Below are 18,581 nucleotides of genomic sequence, written 5' to 3'. Positions count from 1 at the left end.
TATTTCTACTGCTTCTTCCCAGCTTCTAGCTTAAAGTGTTCTTGGGTGTGGGACAGAGTGGTGGATACGGACAGGGAGTATTTAATCCAAACCTGAGTAGAGTGTTGGGAGTTGTAAAGCTCACTTTTCATATTAAGGTCAGCTTTAAAAGCCCCTGAAGTTTATTTTCAAGACTAGCTTGGAGAACTTCACCGGCATATCTCTCTATCTGTTTGTTTGTTTGTTTGTCTGTCTGTCTGTCTGTCTGTTTGTTCGTTTGTTTTAGACAGAACATTCCAAATAGTAAGCATTGCTCTTGCTCTAGTTTGGCTTCAAAGGTCATCACATAGACAAATCGCATCATCCAGAAACTAAATTGGAGTAAGTGCTCCCCGATTAATTCTAGCATCTAGTACCAGAAGGAAACATATTTACCATCACCACTGAAACCATCAAAAAGCAACAACAAAAAGACAAAGAGGGATTTCCCCCTTACCCGCCTCCTGAAAGCCTAGCAAGCTAAAAAAGGCTGCCTGACAGATTTTAGTTCAGGCCTTCTGTCAGGCTTCAGCAGGGGGCTGCTCTTAACAGGTGCCAACCTGAACGTGGGCAGGCATGGTCCATACCAGAAAGGTTAAGGCCAGGGCAAGCATATGAAGCTATGAGGAACCAGAAACAGGAAAGACTCAGAGGCAAGGGCAGAATCTAAACAAGTGTGACTGAAGGTTGATTCCAGAGGAGGCATGAATTGTTGATTTGTCTCTACTGCTGCTACTGATAGCAGACACAGGGGCCAAGCTTGAGGCCAGGGTTGGATAGGCCTAAGTAAGCCTGTTTGCTGATACTCAGCTACTGCAGCCAATGTAGCACCCTTGCAGTTCTGTATACACACAGCATTCTATTCTATTATCAGTTGAAATTCTTTGTTTTCTCTTCATACACACACTATCTAGATCTGTTGCATATTTTGCCCCTGAAAAGTGCTTCTTGAGAAACTGGTTTCATTCTGAAAATAAAGGCTCACTGCAGGTTGCTTCTGTATTACCCCAAGTAATATGTAGGTGGTCCCAGCAATGGTGGTGGTGGTGGTGGTGGTGGGGTGTATCCATACCTGACCAATGAAGTTGTGGATGGGTGTACACCAAAAGCACAATCACAACTTCCTTCTCCTGGGGAACGTGCAGAGAGAAAACGGCGTGCCTAACCTAAGCAAGGTGATGGTTTTGAAACGCTTATCAAGTAACTCCACCCACCCTAAGTAGGTGGCAGGATCTAGAATCAATCTTGATTGAAATCAGCATGTTGAAAACAAACATGAATGGTTCTGGATTTTGTGCTACTGTAGCCTTATGAGGCTTTGCCCTTGGGTGGGAAAAATATTGCGCCCGGGAAAGGGAAGTGGGAGTCAACAGACACTCAAGGAACAGTTTCAGAGAAAAAGCTTTATTTCTACCATCCATGAACTGGTAGAAGGAGCAAGTGTGATAACTCACAAAAAGCATGCACGAGTTCACAGTCATCTGCACAGAGTATATATTCCCCTTCTAGTTCCCTCCCCTTTCTCCTCCCTCAGGAGTCCTGCCCATGAGTTCTTCTGAGCATGAACAGAAAGCTGTCTTGGGACTATTGGACTCTTGGCACCCTTCCCAGGAAAGGGGGGTGAGAGCCAAGGGGTCGAGGAGCCCTGGTGGTTCAGCATGTCCAAGATGTTGCAACCGAATGAGATAAGATTCATTTCTCAGGCCTGCTTTGTTTTGTTTTATAAAAATTTTATTGGTTTTACAAAACATTTTTTATAGACACATACAAACAAACAAACAAACAAACAAACAAACATGTATAATTTCATATCCTTTTTTCATACACCTTACTTCGTTGACTTCCCCAAACCTCCCCTTTCTGCATCCCAATTTCCAAAATTATTTCAGCAAATCCTAACACTTAATTTTATCTGATTTATCCCTTATTCTTTTCTTTTACTTAATCTTTTACAGCTGTAAACCCCCTTTTCCCCCCCTAAAACCTCGACATTTTAACTATCATTAATTTTACAATGTTTCTTAAGATAAGTTTTAAATTTCTTCCAGTCTTCTTCCGCCGTCTCTTTCCCCTGATCACGAATTCTGCAGGTCATTTCAGCCAGTCCCATATAGTCTATCACCTTCATCTGCCAATCTTCCAGAGTGGGTAGATCTTGTGTCTTCCAATGCTTTGCGATGAGTATTCTTGCTGCTGTGGTGGCGTACATAAAAAAATTTCTATCTTTCTTTGGCACCATTTGGCCGACAATGCCCAAGAGAAAGGCCTCTGGTTTCTTAGGGAAAGTACATTTAAGCACCTTTTTCATTTCATTATATATCATTTCCCAGAAAGCCTTAATCTTCGGGCGCGTCCACCAAAGGTGGTAAAAAGTACCTTCAGTTTCTTTGCATTTCCAACACTTATTATCGGGCAAATGGTAGATTTTTGCTACCTTGACTGGGGTCATGTACCATCTATAGATCATTTTCATAATATTTTCCTTTAAGGCATTACATGCCGTAAATTTTATGCCAGTGGTCCACAACTGTTCCCAGTCAGCAAACATAATGTTATAACCAATGTCCTGTGCCCACTTAATCATAGCTGACTTAACTGTTTCACATTTCTCAGGCCTGCTTTGAACAGAGCCTATTCATTAGCTTTTTGAAGCCTTCTTGTACTGATAAAAAGTAACGTTTTGCCTTGCAACAGCAGAGCAAATGAGCAGATGCTTAGCTGCTGAGAAAATGATTTTGAAAAGCTTTGAGAAGCTTTGAGCCTGCTTTGGGGGGGGGGATGACTTTAGGCCTAGGTCACCTGTCCTCACCTTCCTTCATTACCAGTGAGTTAATGTGCACATAACCTCAGATTTTTGGTCTAGTTGTCAGTAGTTCATACACACATGCAAGAGTCTTTCCCACAACCCTTACCTCACGTCTTTTTAACTTGAGAGAGATACCTCAGGCAAAGCCTGGGGTTTTCTGCATGAGCTACCCCAATAGCTTTGGAATGCACAAAGTAGTTTACCAGATAAATGTCTGTTGTTGCTATCTTTTGTGGGATCGGTAGGTGGGGAAGGGGATGTGGGTTTTCTTGCAATAGTTTTCTATAAATGTCTCTGCTGTTACTTCCCCATGTAAGTAGCCAAGAGGAAGCTTGAGCCCTTTTCAGTATAATATTTTTAAAGCTATATAATCAGAATGTATAGCGCTTAAAGGTTACAAATGTAGACAAATATGAGGTAAAATAACTGAACATACCCACATTGTGAGCAAGATGAAATAACATTCAAGAAGCCCAATGGTTTAATTTAATTTGTACTTTTATCTAAAGCTTAATAATGGATGGAAAAACAAGTGAAGGCAAATTTAAATGCTTGCATCCATAACCCTGTCACAGAGCCTGACTAATCATTTATCATCATTATCTTTCTTTCCCAGCCAGCAGACTTCATAGGAAAGCAAGCACTGAAGCAGATTAAAGAAAAGGGGCTTGAACGGCAACTTGTGTATCTCACCTTGGAAACGGATAATGTTGATCCAGAGGGAAATGAAAGTGTCTGGTATAATAACAAGGCACGTAGCATAGATTTTGTTTCAAAAAACTGAAGCAAAGTTTTCTAGAACATATTGTGCTCCCATCCATATTTCAAAATGAACAAAAGATAGTTTGCACACAGTTTAAAAAGGGTTGCAAACACCAGCATATGTTTGCGCAAGGAAATACACACATGTGCAATGACATATGTTTTTATTTTTGCTATAACAGATTAAAAAATGCCATCCCTTTGCAATTTCTACCAGTGGCAGTTCTCACAGTCCTCTGCTGGGCTTCTCACAACAAAAGGAATTTGCTACTGGGCCAGGTTCAAAGTTCTAGTGTTAATACTCAGAGCTCTAAGCACCTTGGACCCAAAGATTATGTAAAGAAGAAGTGGAAGAAAAGTCTGGATTTGATATCCTGCTTTATCACTGCCCTAAGGAGTCTCAAAGCGGCTAACATTCTCCTTTTCCCTTCCTCCCCCACAACAAACACTCTGTGAAGTGAATGAGGCTGAGAGACTTCAGAGAAGTGTGACTAGCCCAAGGTCACCCAGCAGCTACATGTGGAGGAGCAGGGAATCGAACCCGGTTCACCAGATTACGAGTCCACCGCTCTTAACCACTACACTACACTGGCTCTCTAAAGTAAAGGACTGATGAGGACTGTCCTGATGTACTCTGTGCTCCCCCCCTACTTTGAAACAGAATCAGGACTCCAGTCCACCCAGCTTTCAGGCAGACAAGATAAGACAGCCTGCTGAAACTGGACACATCTTATAATTCAGGAGGGAGAGAGAGGCTGGGAGGAAACAGGAAAGCAGGGAGAAAACACATCCTGACCTAAGTAGGTCACAGGTCACAATAGCAGCACTACCTTCATACAAATGTATGGTAAAAAAATTAAAAAGTGGGTCCTCAGTTGCATTTTTGGGTTAAAGGAGGGCTCCAGGTCCAAAAAGGTTGAAGAGCTGTGTTCACACCAAGATTGTGCCACCTTCAGGTGTCAAATTTCCAAAGAGAATTAATACTTTGAGATGCATTCAGATCAATGGACTTTAATAACTCAAGTGGTTTCAGTGGGTCTACTCTAAGTATGATTTAATTTAATATCTCTCAGAAATTAGAAATGGAAAATTTATTACAATATTGAGTCACTTTTTAGATCCATCTGCATGTGTCCATATCAGTAGCTTTCATTTATATAAATGAAAGTTATTTCTTTAGAGTGGGGAATATTCTAAAAACTGTATTTATTACTTGAGGAATGTGATATATTTTTATGCTTCAGTGTAAGTTTGTAGGGTAGGTTTGTATGCAGCGGTCGAGCTATGTTGCTACTCAAGAACAGGTGATGCATGTGCAGTATCTTTTTCCAGGGCACAAATTATTCTCTATGTTGAGATGCTCCTAGCCTTTTTTTGGTTAAAGCAGACAAGATAACTATGTAACGTGCAGTCATGTGTTTGATTTTCTAACATGCTGACTGTTTTATTGAATAATACAACCTACATCAACTGTGTAGGCTTCCATACACTAAAACCTTTGTGATATTTGGGTAATTTTTCAGGTTATTGGCAACACCACATCTGGATGTTACAGCTACAGCACTCAGCAGAGTCTGGCTTTTGCATATGTCCCTGTGGAACTCAGTAAAGTTGGACAGAAACTGGAAGTTGAACTACTAGGCAAAAATTATCAAGCAACTATTATCCAGGAGCCATTGGTTATGACTGAGCCAACAAGAACACGGCTTCAGAAGAAGGGTGGAAGTGCTAAAATATAAACAGGCAGGCGTTTAATTCCTCAATATTAAGAGTCAATACTTGATTAGCATATTTCATTTGAGTTGAATGCAAATTACACATGAAATATGCAACAAAATAATACTTTATGTTTACTAATCATTAAGAATAAGGAACAATTTAAGAAACCACTGTTACTTATACACATTAGTTCTTGCAAATAATGTACACCAAGTCAGTAAATAGCAGCAGCAACAGTCTTGAGTATGTTGTAAAAAAATGGGATTGTTGCAGTATGATTGAGCAAGTGGCAGGAGTCCTGGGCTACAGAGCATGTGGCAAATCTTTATAGAAATAATGGTCTGATCACAAAGGAGAACAAAATACTGAGGCTATAAGCCCATGAATTGATGGGAATTTGAAAGCAGTGAGAGCCTCCTAGCTAGGTTGGCACAGTGGTGAAATAAGTTCCATATCTGAAGCAAGGGTCTAGGTAACCAAACAGAAATTTACTTAGAAGACAGTTTTACCTCCCAATGATTTTTGAACTTGCATTGCATATAAGGATGGGGGAGAAATTCAATTCAGTTTCTATTTAAAGGTGAACTTATCTCATTTGCACTTTCTGAAACACTGCACAAACCAAAAGATAGCTATCATTTGAAATTCATAATTCTCCAATTTTGGGGGCATTTTTCCCCAACCAAATCGTGTGTATAAAAATGCATATACTAAAGTTAAGTGTGTATAAAAATGCATATATCTGTGAGAATAACATACAAAAATGCATTATATTAGGGGAAATTGCTTTGCCAAATTGTGCATACTGTATTAGGCAAAATTGCATACACATATGTATACATTAGGAGAAATTCACAATAAATTACTGTTGAATCTTCTAGGGGACATATGAAAAATGGTGAATCGATGTGGAAGTCATAGAGCTAAATTTAAAATAGGGGGGATGAGAAATAGTGAAACTAAAATCGACAGATTCCTCCATCCCTATTTGCAAAAGAGCTACAGTAGTTGGTCCACACCATTTGGGCTATTTTTTTTAAAAAAGGAAATTGGGAAAGTGAATTGGAGATAAAACCAATGACACCACAGGGGTCTAGATTCCTAGGTACACTCTAGATGGTGATTTATATCAGAAAATAGGGAATCTCTCTGTGTGTGTGTGTCTGTGTGTGTGTGTGTGTGTGTGTGTGTGTTTCTGTGTTTCTTTGAACACCTGTACAACACAAATCTCTCATTTGAAACTTCATGGCTGGTGGGCTAGCCCTTCCAGAAAAATATATCTGCCTTGGTTGAATAGCCTGTGCCGGATACCAAATCCATAAAACATTGATTAATTTCATTCTTAAGCCATAATTTTTCCTTTTCATAAACCTAATGCTAATGCTAACTTAAAACAATTCTGTGTCCCTGCTCACACTATTCAACACTAAATTTTCATTGTCCTATTTAAAGGTCACTTAAACAAAAATTGCTCAAAAGTGCAGAATCTTCCACAGAAACTGATACATCTAAGTCCTTCAGTAAAGAAGCTGACGCATAAATAAGACATGCCAGTAGAAACACAGTTTGAATAATGAGCACCTATTATTGCCAATGATTTAATGCAAGCTGACATTACATTGTACAGATCTGAGTATCTGTTTACAAAGCAGGTCGCAATAAAATATAGAAGCTGACAGGATTGCCCATAGTGCTAGCTGGAGTGAGAGAGAAAAATCCATTTCAAAATTATTCTCTTACATTTTATATTATTTGGCCTGTTTTCTTCAACCATGACAGGATCTGATTTTATTTTTTTAAGATGACATTGTTTGTAATCAATCACTTTTTACATCTTAGTTTGCCAATACATTCTTTTAGATGTTAAAAATGATTAGAATTAAGCATATTTCATGTAGAAACAAAAATATATAAACACAGGGCACAATTTCTCTCCTGCCTCATTACCTATAGAACTCATTTGTAAAACTGTGAACAAAGGGACACTTTTATCTCTCCGCCTACCCCTTGCAGCTAGGTGCTTGTCCAGCCGTTATGTGGAAAGGAAGGTCCATAGATAGATAGATAGATAGATAGATAGATAGATAGATAGATCCCTCCCATAGTGTAGTCATCCCCAACCTGCTGCCCTCTAGAATATGGCCATGTGGCCTGGGGTTGATGGGACTTTTAGTGCAAAACATCTGGAGGGCACAATGTTGGAGAAGGTTGTTATGGTGGTACTGGTCTTTACTACACCACATGAGTGCGCTACTTGCTCTTGGAGCATGAGTAGCTTGCACACAGCACTTTGCATAGATGCTACTACGGGAGGTACGCATGCACACCCTACCCCAGATTTAAGCCTGTGCTTTGTGGAGTCCTTTACAGATTATAATTTATTTATTATATCTATAACATGTCAGGATTGGCTCCCAAAGCAGTTTACAATTAAAGCCTCTTAAAAGGGGACAATATACCGTAATTAAGGATATGTTTGTGACTAGAATAGATCAGGCCTTTTATATTAATTATTTATTGGTGTGATTTCACTCGCTGAATAATCATAAAATGTAAGTTCATACACGTTTGCAATTCCTGATGAATATCATATATTTTTGTTCCTTGCATTATTAAAATTCATACACTTTTTCCTTTCAAAGCAATATAGTTTTTTATAAGCCCTTCTTCATGTTTTCATGTCGCCAATTTTTTAAGCAGATGGAGATTGTAATTCAGTGGTTTTGTAAGAAAGGTAGCTCTAACAGTTATCCTTGAGAAATGCTGTTGACATGCCTAGATTACTTAACTTGTTGCACACTAACTGACACAAGTTAAAGCAAGAAAATGCAGAGAGACCTTACTTTTTTTTCTTAACTGGTTTCCTAAAGTTTAAGTCAGGCATAGGCAAACTCCCATCATCACTAGCTAACAGGACCAGTGGTCAGGGATGATTGGAATTGTAGTCTCAAAACATCTGGAGGGCCGAGTTTGCCTATGCCTGGTTTAAGTTACAAATATTTCAGTTAGAAGAGTTACACTGGGCAGCACAGCTAACCCCACAAATAATTATTTTTATATACTGTACAATACAATAAGGCCCCAGACTGCTAGAGCATTCTACAGTAAATGCAAGTAGCTCAGACTTGAAGAGCAAGACTGAGGACTACATGTTCTAAGAGTTGGTGGAGTCGGATTGTCTTTAGGATAAGCTAGGATTGCCACCTAAATGATACTCTAGAAATAATTAACCCGAGGTACTACTTCCGGTTAGCGGAGTCTGTAACCCAAAGTGTTTGTAACCGGAGGTACCACTGTACATCCTTTTTCTTACCTGATTCGAAGCAGTCCTATAGGGAGAATGTTCTTGGCCTCCTGCTGGTTTTTTTTTCACTAGTAGAAGACTTCTATCCTTGTTATCCTTTTAAAACTCACAACAAAATAAAATCCAGTTGGTAACCCTCAGTGTCCACATGTTGCCTGCTAATGTATACAGTGGTACCTCGGGTTAAGAACTTAATTCGTTCTGGAGGTCTGTTCTTAACCTGAAACTGTTCTTAACCTGAAACACCACTTTAGCTAATGGGGCCTCCTGCTGCCACCGCATCGCCAGAGCACGATTTCTGTTCTCATCCTGAAGCAAAGTTCTTAATCCGAGATACTATTTCTGGGTTAGCGGAGTCTGTAACCTGAAGCGTCTGTAACCTGAAGTGTATGTAACCTGAGGTACCACTGTACAGTGAGACTTACATTGTTAAGATGGTTGCCTGAAGTAGCATAGGATATTTCAGGTTCTGATAATTGGGCTGTGATATAACCGATTGTTAAATGAAAGAGAGGGAACATAGACAAGCATACAAATTAGCTGAAATGTGAAGGGAAAATACATCTTGTCCTTGGTCTGGAGGAGGAGAGTGAAAATTGCTGCAGCTAACAGACTTGCCCACAGATCAGATAAAAGTGCTGCTGCAGTTTGGCAGACTATTGGGTGGGTGGTGGAGTCAACCCTGAAGAAAGTACCCCAGAGGGCACTTGGAGGTTGCCACCCCCTTTAAGTTTGTATTGATGAATTTATCAATCTAGTAGAAGAAAACGAGCAATGCATTATTAGGTGGTAATTGAAATAATATTTTTTGCTTCCAAAAAGTTCCCTATAAGCAAATGACTGAATCAGTAAATAGTAAGGCAAGAAGGAAGTGGCTGTGTTGCTGTTTCTTTGGCATTGTACTGATGTGGGTGGAGGTAGGCAAATGATCTGGGTCTCAAAATGTTTAATGCTGCCATAGATTCTTCACAAATGAGAAATTCACTTTGTGACAAGTGGTTGGTTGGAAATAAAGTGTGTTAAGGGTGTGGTTGGTGGGAATGGTTGAGAGTGAGATTTGCATGTGGGAGTGTGCTATTTTTGGGAGATGCTATTGTGAAAGAAAGTTTAGGCCCAGCTGCCTCCTTAGTTATTTTGCTTAGCAAATGATCTTTAATATGTGAATTCTGATCGTACTTTTGTCTTTGATTTTTTACTTATAATGTTTACTGATGTTGATATTTTGTTTCACTGTTAATGGTGCTGCTTTAAATGTGGATCTTTATTACATTTTTGTGTATGATTGTTATTTGCAATGTTCTTTTCTAGTATTTTGTAATATTTGTATTTGATGTTGTATGATGTGCTGTAAACTGCTTAGAGATTTTCTTTCCCCATGCGATGTAAAACAGAATAGAAATAATAAAGTAAGATTCCTATGCTTCTAAGCCAGCTTTATAAACACCAGATCCATATAAGGCAAGCACCTGTTAGTTTAGTGTTTTCTACAATAATAAACCTTGTTATTCTTCCATTTCTGCTGTTCTCAGCATGGGTTCAGGATGTCCGGAGCACACTTGTAAGAGTTCTTAAGTTACAGCTTCCCTCCTTCACCCATTTGGAGTCACTAGATTTACCTAAGCCTGAATTACAGGTTTTGCCTTTAACTGTCCTAGTAACCTTGGGCTCCCAGCCATCAGATAACAGTCATGGTTTCCAGTAGGGCCTGTAATCTTAACTCACTGCAGCTCAGCACAGTGCCTAAGGCATGGGTAGGCAAACTAAGGCCCGGGGGGGCTGGATCTGGCCCAATCGCCTTCTAAATCCGGCCCGCAGACGGTCCGGGAATTAGTGTATTTTTACATGAATAGAATGTGTGCTTTTATTTAAAATGCATCTCTGGGTTATTTGTGGGGCATAGGAATTCATTCATCCCCCCCCCCCAAAAAAAGATTGCTGACCCCTGGGCTAAGTCAAAGGATTGGGCCGTTCATAGAATAATACTGCTGTGTTCTGCTTTAATATTTCCATTTTTTACCAGATTATTTCTTTTTTATGGCTCTTGCACTTCAGCTGAAACATTCCCTTACAAGATTTCAAAATAAAACATTACTAAAGGAAGCCCATTTATGAGATGCACATTTTAACCAGCACAATTAAGAGAATGAAACAATATCGTAAGCCTAGGGAAGGCACCAGAAGGATGAGGCAGCTGGTGCTGCAGCAGCAGGTCTTCCCTGGGGCATCCCCTTCCACCCCTAACCCCGGACCATGTACAGTACTGCTCTGTACTTCTTTATGCCCTCTGGACAGACGCAGGCTGGGGAAGGAGAGGGAGACGGGCAGGCTGGTGGTTCCTGTTTCATTTCGCTCCGGAGGGGCGGAGATGACTCTGATTGGCTTCCTCCAGGGTGGGCGGGCCACTTGCCCTCGGAGGCAGACTTGCAGGTCCCTGTGCCCTTCCTGCCCTGTGAGTTCCTGCTGGGGCTGGCGGAGGACTTAGGGATGCTCCAGCGGTTGGTGTTCGGGCGCTGCTCGCCCCCGGGGCTGCTGCTGCTGCTGCTGTGCTTGGCGCGCACGTGCCCGAGCGCTGCGCCTCGGCGTCCCGTCAACTTGGTCTTCGTGTTGGCCGACGACCTGGGCTGGGGCGACGTCGGCTGGCACGGCTCCGAGATCCGCACCCCGACCCTGGACGCGCTGGGGGCGGGCGGCGTGCGCCTGGAGAGCTATTACACGCAGCCGCTGTGCACCCCGTCGCGCAGCCAGCTGCTCACCGGCAGGTACCAGGTAGGCGGGAAAACGCGGCGGGATTGGACCTGCCCACGCGAAGGGCTTAGAGACTGAGGGAGGGACGTGTAGAAACTGTGGCTGAGGTGCTTCTGTCTTCCCGCCCGGCATCTCTCCCTTGCCGTCGGTGGATTCCTGTGAGAATCTAAGCCTAACTTTCTAGCCCTCGCGGTTGCAGTTCGAATGAGTGGTTTCTAAAACTTAGGAACTGCTGAGGTCTTTGCGTATTAACCCATCTTAATTATCAGGGATATGTATTTTTTTTCTGATTTGAAAGTCACGCCCAAATCATGAGAGCTCTTCACTCGTGTAGCGCGTTACGTGTGTTTGTGTCTGTCCAGCAACGTGACGAGCTACAATCAAAAAGAGTCACGTCTGTTTCCTGTCAGAGCTGACTGAACATATGAAATAAGGTTGAGGTTTGGGGGTTGTATTTCTGGGCAACGTATTTCTAGCTTTCTTTGCCCGTTGTTCTAAAACTTATTAGCTCTTAACATTGAGAGGGTCAATATTCCCCTTCCGGCCCGTATGCCCTGCAAACCTTAGCCCAATGATATATCTTGCAAAAATGCACGACGAATTCCTAGTACTGTATTGTTTTCCTAGTGCAAAGATACCATAGGAATAGATTATCTGGTTTGGGGAGACCTCTAGTGGCTGTTTAATATGCATTTCAGTAAGAGGTCAGGATTGTGTCTTTTGTAAACGTCTGTAATCTGTTAGGGAAAGCAACGTGTAATAATGAATATACTTTATTTTTGCATATCAGCAAGCAGTGTTTTCCAGTGAACAACATATATTTTTAAGGAAAGGAGGAGCCACAAAGCTCCTTTCGGTTTGCATGTCAGCATCATGAATGAAACATTTTATCAGCAGAGCTGAGAAAGGAAACAGCTGATTAAAACTTAGCCTTCTCTCCTCAAGTTTCAGTGGCTGCCTCAGATCCAACTGACTTTCTATTTGTGGGTGTTTCCTGCTGCCTATGATTCTGGGATAATCTCATAAAGTGGATGTGTGCCAATCACTCCGCTAGGAAGCCTGGTGTTTGGATTTGGGGCAGGGGTGCAGGGAGAAAGCAAAAGAAATGGTGCAACTGGTGGTATTTCTTGCAGAAGCCCATATTGTAGCAAACCGATTGAATTCTAAAGTGCTGCAACACTCACACTCCTTTACCTTATCCTGCTGGCAACGGAAACTGCTTACACAAGCAGATGCTACTGTTAGCTAGTCCTACCACAGGCTGGACACTATTCAAGCTGTTGTTAGGCAACCTGGAGAATTAGTTCTGGGACTGGATCTCATTCTTTAGCAGCAGTGAGGAGGAACTTTAGTTAAGCGGCAGAGGGCATGCTTTGCATCCACAAGGTCCCAGGTTCAATCCCTGCCTTCTTTAGTTAAAAGAATCAGGAAGCAACTGATGTGAAAGCCCCCTAGCTGGGACGGCGAAAAGCTGCCACCAATCAGAGGTGGCTTCATTTGGACGTAATGATAAACCATGCTGAAGCCCTGCTTTGTTTTACAAACCATGAGTTGCCCCACAGATTATCAAACAAACCAAAAGTCTTCGAAGTTTGGTTTGTTTTCCAGCTGCTACTGTTAGCCAGTTTTCCAGCTCCTGCCTTTGTAGTTTGCCTTGTAGTTTGGTGAGCTTGGGTGGTCATAAAAATTTTGGTTAAGGAAAAGTGCTCAGTTTGCCATGTTTAAAAGAAACTAAGCTATGAGCCAATAACTGTGGTTTCAGATCATGGTTTTGTAGTTAATAGACAAAACAAAGTTCAGCTGCTGGGCAGTGTTCACACATAATGCTGTGCCATGGTTTAATAAACCATGCCCTGGTGTTATGTGCAAAACAGGGCAATGAATATTGTTTAAAGCACACCCTTCCTTATACAAGATTTCAAACCCACCTATAAATTGAGAACATAAGCCTGATTAAGTCATTTGAAGGAGGTCGATTCCAGCCCCCTGCCTTCTCCAAACATATTGTCCTGGCAGCATTAGCTATATGGATTGACAGATGGGACACACAAAGGAAGAAGGATTGTAGCCTTTGATTTCTTATGACAATAGAGTTGTTCATAGTTAGGACTCTGTATGCTACGTGCAGTTAATTCATTCATCAATGACCAATTTGAGACTATGCCCCATCTCTTTCACACTCTGGAAAGCTCTATAGCTTAGGATGGGCCTGTAGCTCAATATTAGAGCATCTGCTCTGCTTGCAGAATAGTCCAAGTTCAGTCCCCGGTATTTCTAGTCAGGACTGAGTGAGTTCCCTGTCTGAAACGCTGGAAAGTCTCCAACAGTCAATGTAGCTACATGTTGGCATCTGATTGGTAGGTAGATGCATGCACAATCTTTACTACTTGCAACTCTCTCTGCTGTGGAGCTTCTATTCCTTTCCCCCCAACTTTTGGGGTTTATTAGCCCAAACATCAAGGATTATTATTATTATTTGCAAGGGTTATCCAGTTGCTTTGCAGCTGCAAATTCAGATCCAAGTAGCAGATACAGGAACAGGTAATAGTTAACATGAGATACAACATTGCTTTTTAAAAAATGTATTCATGAGTACTAAGTTGCTATTTCTCAAATATTTCTCTTACTTTGTTAATATTGCAACTCAGGGACACAGTACGAGTCCCCCACCCCTGCAAAGGGTTTTGCAGACATGTCGTGAAAGGGCCAGCAGTGTCCCCATCTTCAAGACTAACCACAAAGCCACTTCCTTCCCCCCTCTCCCCCTGATCTTTGGTAGATATAATTCACCATTCTTAGTACAGGTGCCTAACTGTTATTTTCATAAAGGAATGAATGTAATACATGTTTCTCTTTTTAAAACTCATTTGCTCAATTCATTATGCAGTTATTTCTTTTAGATATAGGCCTTTCACAAATTGTGTTTTGTTTTATCTGTGATCCATAACCTACTTTGCTTTTCTCCCTGCGGTTAATCACTCTTTACAGCCTTTGAAGAAGATCATAGCCAGAGGCTAAATATTTGACCAGATGTTCTCCTTATCTACTCCTGCATTTTTCCTATTTCAGTAGGTTTTAAAAACAAAATATTTTCTAGATAGGAGCTGTTTTGCTAAGACCTTGTAAGCCATCAGAGACTCTGCTACTGGGACATTTGGGGAAATGTTCTGCAGCAGCCATATGGTTCCTGATACTGGATATGCAGCATTTTTCACCAGTCATGACCGGGTGACCTGAGAAATCAATAGGGGCATGGCTGATTCTACATACCCTTTGCTTCAGCTTCCTTGGATTCCCTAATTAGGCTGGGAACAATACAGATTTCTTGCCTTGGACCATGTCTTCTTCTGGCCCTTTGATCTTCATCTGCCCCTGCTGTGATCCCAGCCTATTCCATCCTGACTGGGCTTTGGTGACCCAGTTATTTCATGATGTGTGGAGATGTCTTAGACTTCTGCTTTTGTAACAGTAACTAGTGGCCAATTGCTATGATAGCAAGGGAAGGAGAGCTGGTATATCTGGAAGAGGCCCTGGAGGGCGCAGCTCACCTCCCTGATTTGCTCCCCAGCTGAAATGAAAGGTGGTCATCTCATATTTCCTAATGGTGACCCAGAGGGCAATTTTATTTCCTCTTCTGTTTTAAGTATAGGGTAGTGGTTTCTTCACAAGGATGTTCTGTGTTCTACATCCACTCTTTGAAGCATGAGGCCTCTGAACATTTGCAAGGAATCACAGTTGGGGAGAGACCTGTTACATCCAGTTCCCACTTTAATACAGTGGTACCTCGGGTTAAGTACTTAATTCGTTCCAGAGGTCTGTTCTTAACCTGAAACTGTTATTGGTTTCAGAACTCACAGGGTTAAGGAGTTCAGTGTGACGTCTCTTTCCTGAGGCGTGGTTAGAAACACTTAGGGAGTGGTTTGACGCTAAGTGTTCAGTCTGGTTTCGCTTTTGCGGAGAGAGGACGCAAGATGTGTGCGTTGTCGCCCGGAGAGATTTAAGAGAGCTGTTTTACTTCATGATTAAAGGCTAACAAGATAAGGAACGCCTTTGTGTCTGAATTTATTACCCACATGCTGCAATTGCTTCGCTGCTGTGTTTACTCTGCTACCGGCAAGAGGCAGAGGCAGGAAGGATCTTTGGATCAGCACGGACAGACATAAGAGCTGCGCAAAGGGAAGCGTGCTGGACTCCATGTTTGTTTTTCTTGGAACTCATGGCAACTTTGACCTCTCCGTTGCCATAGAAACTGTTCTTAACCTGAAGCACCACTTTAGCTAATGGGGCCTCCTGCTGCTGCCATGCCGCCGGAGCACAATTTCTGTTCTCATCCTGAAGCAAAGTTCTTAACCCGAGATACTATTTCTGGGTTAGCGGAGTGTGTAACCTAAAGTGTATGTAACCTGAAGCGTATGTAACCCGAGGTACCACTGTATTTGCATGCTGCTTTTCCAAAAGCCAAGCTGAGCTCAAACTGGCTCACAACAAGAACAAATATAAAAGAAATATAATATAAAAGAAATATAAAAGAAATAGGCTAATATAAAAGAAATAGGCAAAAAAATACAATAAATGCAGTAACAGAATAAAAATGATATAAAATAGCAAAAACCACAAAATAAAACAGTCATGTTGGATATATATACAGTGGTACCTCGGGTTAAGTACTTAATTTGTTCTGGAGGTTCGTTCTTAACCTGAAACTGTTCTTAACCTGAAGCACCACTTTAGCTAATGGGGCCTCCCACCGCCACCGCATGATTTCTGTTGTCATCCTGAAGCAAAGTTCTTAACCCAAGGTACTATTTCTGGGTTAGCGGAGTCTGTAGCCTGAAGTGTATGTAACCCGAGGTACCACTGTATATTAGCAACACCAATCAGCCCTGCAGCATGAAACAGAAAAAAAACCTCCTAATCTTGCTCACCTATGATGTGCACATTTAATTCCTGTCTCTCACACAGAAGGGCAGATTCTACCAACAGGCTCTCCCTGGGGGTAGAAACCAATTCTATCTTCCTGAAGCCAGCAGACAAAATATGCATGAAACCCATATTATAATAGCCAGAGCGCAAAGAAGAAAGAATAGAAATGTGCTACAAACCTGGCATACAGCACTCATTTCCCTCCTTTCTCCCACCCAGAGGAAAGAGATCAATGGCAACAGGTCCTCACCTGGAACATGAAGCAATTTCCATTCTCCTTCCACTAGTTTCCCCACCAGCAGATAATAAAAATTCTACACAACTCATATAAGCTAGGAGGGTGCAGAAAAATGTGGAGTTATACAACTTCATATTTTTATATAAGTCTAGCTTAAAACAACAGGTCAACAAAACCTTGTGATGTCCCCAAAGAGACAGATCCATTTGGTGTCTTCCCTTTGGGGTGGCCCCCACCCTCACTCTGCCTGGTGTTAGCCTCTCACATCATATGAGCTGGATGCTTTATAGCTGAATATTCTTCCCATGAGCATCTGGGTGGCCACAGTGAGAATGGGAGGCTCGGCTAGATAGACATTTGGCTTAATCAACAAGGCTCTCTTTTTGTTCTTTCATGGGAGCACATGGCTACTTTGAGCTCTTGCTATTTCAGCCAGTCTGTCCATAAATTGAAAACCTGGGGAATGAGCACAAGGTAAGAACAGTGATCTTTCTCTCCTCTGTCTAAGAAGCCATTGTGTGCTCTCTCTCTCTCTCTCTCTCTCTCGTTCACCTCTTTGTTTTGGTTGATATAAAAGGGGGGGGAAAGCTAATTTAAAACATTAGTAGTAAAAAACAGTCTGGGGTGTTAGCCATTCCTCTGCTGATCACCACCCTGTCTTGCTAAAACTGCCCTATAGTTTCATATATATTTTCAGAGCTTTTTATTTCCTGAAAGGAAGCCATCTATGTCAATTCAGCCTGGCCATCTGCTTTCCAATCAGAAATGAAAATTTATATTTTACTGCATTGGCAAGTGATATTGACCGCCCCTGTCAGTTGCTCATGAAAACCTGCCGCCAGGTGCTTTTCACCCTCACTAGCAAGCGACACTCCATTTCCATCGCTGGTAGGGCAGGCTAGAGAATTTGCGGGGAACAGTGGATGATTTTGAAACATTTTAAAATACCTTTTTTTTTTACATGAAAAGAGCCCAATGGAAAATATGTCTTGCTTGGTTCCCAGTTCATAGCCATTTTCAAAAATCACCTAAAGAAAGATTAATCCTGTGATCTTATTGATGTTAGTCCTCTGCTATTCCTTCCTTACACTTGATCATAAATCTGTTGTTAGATCACCGTTCAGAGATGCATGTGACAGTTTTGAAGATTTTCGTATTAACCTTCTCACAAGTATAATAAAACCAGAAGACTAGAGCACCTTCATAGTGTTTTTTAAATGTGCAATACATATTTGACAGTGATTTTTAATTGAGAGAGGCATGCAAAGATACGTAAATTGATGCTTTGCTTTCTTTAGAACTTTTAATAAATCTGGCTGTTCATGAAACTCATCTTTGCTGTCTCTAGATGGTTGGTGGGTCATCTGTTAAGGAAGTCAAATAATGCATTTGGGCTTTCTGGCAATAACAGTGAATTTTCTTTTCAGATTATATTTCCATTTTATGTTTATGTTCAGTTTCAGTAGCTCCCTTGTTTCTTTGCTTTCTAAAGCCAGCTAGAATCCTCCATTTGGGTAATCTTCAAGCTCACTGGTTCTTCTGATTATTATGTTTGGCTGGCAAAAATCTCCTCATTTTGCTAGATGATATAATTTTGGCTAATTATGATACATTTGGTATTCCTCTTTTAAGAACTGCCTTCCAAAATAGCTTAATGAAACCATGACTGGAAAAATGAGATACAAGTATTTGTCATTTCTGTGGTTAGTGGTTCAGAAGCTGGAAACAGATTTTGCATTTAATTGAAGCTTGCAACTTTGGGGAGGACTTTGAGAGAAGCGCAAAACATTTCACAAGTGTATATTGTAATGCTGTACAGGTGTACATGGCATTTGATGGAGGAGTTGAATACAAAGTGTTAGGGAACAGAATGTTTTAATAGTCCTGCATGTGACAGATTTGATGATCATGAGATTCTGTTTTGAATAGTAATCAGATTCCAACTTTAGGAAGGCCACAAAACTTCATTCCCTCTTCATGACTGAAAGCAGTGATGGCCTACAGCAACATGGGGGAGCCACCATACCTCAGGTCTAATTTGGTTGTTAACACCATTTGAAGCAAAC

At 41.3% G+C, this 18,581-nt stretch overlaps 2 protein-coding genes and 1 long non-coding RNA gene across 5 annotated transcripts in view; 2 read left to right on the top strand and 1 right to left on the bottom strand.

Annotated features, from left to right (window-relative positions):
- Nucleotides 1-10,122, top strand: part of DMGDH (dimethylglycine dehydrogenase) — a 44,671-nt gene extending 34,549 nt beyond the window's left edge. For both annotated transcript variants that reach the window (XM_081212745.1, XM_081212744.1), the window contains exons 15-16: nucleotides 3,441-3,575; nucleotides 5,110-10,122. In XM_081212745.1, coding sequence (XP_081068871.1) covers nucleotides 3,441-3,575; nucleotides 5,110-5,325 — 351 coding nt within the window. In that variant the 3' untranslated portion in view covers nucleotides 5,326-10,122. The remainder of the gene's footprint in view (nucleotides 1-3,440; nucleotides 3,576-5,109) is intronic.
- On the bottom strand, nucleotides 8,020-16,684 carry LOC308597468. Its single transcript, XR_014013015.1, has 2 exons — nucleotides 16,069-16,684; nucleotides 8,020-8,829 (listed from the first exon to the last, which is right to left on the bottom strand). It is a non-coding gene; the product is annotated as an uncharacterized lncRNA (long non-coding RNA).
- The window catches only part of ARSB (arylsulfatase B), a 73,544-nt gene continuing 65,544 nt past the window's right edge, over nucleotides 10,582-18,581 (top strand). Inside the window, exon 1 of one of the 2 annotated variants that reach the window (XM_081212934.1) lies at nucleotides 10,582-11,375. In XM_081212934.1, the coding sequence (XP_081069060.1) occupies nucleotides 10,860-11,375 (516 nt within the window). In that variant the 5' untranslated portion in view covers nucleotides 10,582-10,859. The remainder of the gene's footprint in view (nucleotides 11,376-18,581) is intronic. The other variant, XM_081212933.1, reaches the window with a different exon arrangement.

The sequence above is a fragment of the Podarcis bocagei genome, assembly GCF_964188305.1.
Source record: "Podarcis bocagei genome assembly, chromosome: 11".
Classification (NCBI taxonomy): Eukaryota; Metazoa; Chordata; class Lepidosauria; order Squamata; family Lacertidae; genus Podarcis; species Podarcis bocagei.
Note: the sequence above shows the minus strand (reverse complement) of the source record. Positions and strands in the feature narration are given on the sequence as shown.